This window comes from Corvus brachyrhynchos, unplaced genomic scaffold, assembly GCF_000691975.1.
Source record: "Corvus brachyrhynchos isolate BGI_N302 unplaced genomic scaffold, ASM69197v1 scaffold101, whole genome shotgun sequence".
Lineage (NCBI taxonomy): Eukaryota > Metazoa > Chordata > Aves > Passeriformes > Corvidae > Corvus > Corvus brachyrhynchos.
In genome coordinates, this window is record NW_008237239.1 from 1,682,132 (window position 1) to 1,684,556 (window position 2,425).

Consider the following 2,425-nt stretch of genomic DNA (forward strand, 5'->3'; position numbering starts at 1 on the left):
TTCCCCTCGGGCCACGCCACCAGGGCCGCTCTCATCTGCCGCTTCATCCTGCGCCACCTGGTCCTGGCCGTCCCGCTGCGTGTGCTCGTGGTGCTCTGGGCTCTCATCGTCAGCATCTCCCGGGTCATGCTGGGCAGGCACAACATGACGGACGTGCTCTTCGGGCTGCTGCTGGGCTATGCACTGTACGGCGTGGTGGAGCACTGCTGGCTGTCCCCGGCCACCGCGCCCGCCCTCTTCGCGCTCTGGAGCCACTGACCGACCGCTGGCTTCATCACAAAGCAGGGGCCGTGTGCTGGTGTTCTGAGCACGCACAGGAAGGGGATTCTGGGACTTGAACTCGCATCCTAAACCACATCAGTCTGGCCAAGACTTCTACACGAGCGGTGCTGCAGGCTCCAGGGCCTGCACTCAGATGTCTGGTGCTTTCTTGCCCTCCTGGTCAGCTGTCAGGCAGGGTCTGCACTGACTCTTCTCTGGTGACAAAAACCGGTCTCTGCAGAGCCTGGGGAGGGCTCAGCACACTCATCCGGCAGCTCACTGCTAATACTGTGAATCTGCATGCGCTCACTGGGCACCTGCAATAGCCCATGGTGTACATGGTAGCTGTGACTTGCAGAGGTTTCTCTACAATCACCCCTGTATCTGTATCCTATAAATACACTGTTCATGCTGCTGTCATAAGTATACCCTGCACAGCCTGCTCTACAACACCTGCCTGGAGGGGACCCATGGGGGTCTCTCCTCACAGTTAGAAAGAGCTTTGCTTTCCTAAGCAATCTCTTCCATATTGCTCTCAATTTAAGTGCTGCACTAAGGCCAGATATTGAGCACACGGCTCCCAGAGCCATGGGGAAAGAATAGTGGGACTGAAGGATTGATCATCCGGTGGGTAACAGGGGAAGCAGCTCCCAGCAGCAGCCTGCTCGTGCAGCTTTTGTCCAGAGCTTCCCAGTTCCTTTTTCCCTCCACAGGACTTTCAGTCTCTCAGGGGGTACAATGCATTCACAGCAATTCCTGATCGTTAGCATATTCCAGGTTGCAGAGAGTCCTGCAGAGCCAGCCCAGAAATACACCCAGCCCCAGGTCTGAGCCTTGCTTGCACCTCCTGCAGCAAGAGGCCCTGGCTCTGTCAGCCACTGCCACAGTTCCCTGTGCAGGCAGGCTGGCTCTCCTCCCCTGGCACCACTGGCAGCCTGTTTTTCACAGAGGGCTGCTGGTCCTTGGCAGGAGGGGACCACAAGGAGCCTCTGCAATGAGCTGGAGCCAAGACTGAGCCAGAAAATCATAGAATGCACATTATCAGGGACCACAGCCAGGCAGGGAGTGAGGGCTCTGGACTGAGCTCAAATAATGAGCTTAAACAGTACTCCTGGCATGTGGGTGGAGGGATTTGGCCCAGGTGAGGCTCTCTGTGGTCACTGAGGTCTATTGGTGAACTCAGGCCCTGGAGAGCACCAATTAAGTCGTATTAAGAGCAGGCAGTGTTTAAGTGTGCTGTTCTCCCAGGTGGAGTGTGCAGGAACAGCCTGATGGCTGCTAGTATGAGCACCCTGTCAGTGCCTGTCAGTTGTACAGGGGCTGAAATGAAAGTGCTTGACGTGATGGGGGTCCTGTGGAGCCAAGTCCTGACCCACTGACAAGGTGAGCCAGTGAAGCTGCCAGGTCTGGGTTGGTGCTCCAGTGACCAAAATATAATCCCCTGTGTTGCACTACACGCCTGGCAGCCAGCTGGGCCAGTCCAACATGTGCATGGCAACATCCAGACACCCCGGCCAGCCCTCCTGCCGCAAGGCAGAGACCAGCCCTGTGGTGGCTGAGGGAGCACAGGCAGGTGGCACACTCTGGGGTGGACAGGGCTTGGTGCTGTGCCAAAACATCTTTGTTCTACCTTTTCCAAAACAGAGACTGTTTTTTGTCTGCACTTACAGTCTGTTCTTAGAGCTGTTGGGGTCTTCCTCTCTACATCATGGAGGGTACGGCAGCAAACCTGTGCATCTGTGGCTCCCACATACATGTGTGTGCCAAAAGTTGCTCTTGACTCACTTGCAGGACCCTCTGTGAGATCCTGGTGGCACCCACCACTGCACAGCCCTGCTGCTGGGTCACAGGCTGCCTGGCCACCCTCTGACTTCTCTGCTTCTCTCCCGCTCCACCAGAGAGACCTTTGGTCTCCTTCTGTGCTTGTTATTTGTCACTGCTCCAGTATGGGTGCCAACTCACTGATAGGACAGGAGCTTTCTGCTCCACTTGTCCCACAGCTTTTCTGCCCACTGTGGAAGCCCAGAGCAGAGACTGTACAGCAGACACTGCTGGCCACACTCTACATCCTGGGTGCTTGCCAGGTATGGGGAGCTGTGACTTTTCCACAGGTATCAACCAGCTGGCCTTGACCAAAATATCCTGGCATGATGTTGGTGGCCGA

General features: G+C 56.2%; 1 protein-coding gene across 1 annotated transcript in view; it reads left to right on the forward strand.

Moving 5' to 3' along the window:
- PLPP6 (phospholipid phosphatase 6) overlaps positions 1–689 on the forward strand; it is a 5,004-nt gene extending 4,315 nt beyond the window's left edge. The window contains exon 4 of the mRNA XM_017729576.1: positions 4–689. Within this exon, the coding sequence (XP_017585065.1) occupies positions 4–258 (255 nt within the window). The 3' untranslated portion in view covers positions 259–689. The remainder of the gene's footprint in view (positions 1–3) is intronic.
- The last annotated feature ends 1,736 nt before the right edge of the window (positions 690–2,425 follow it).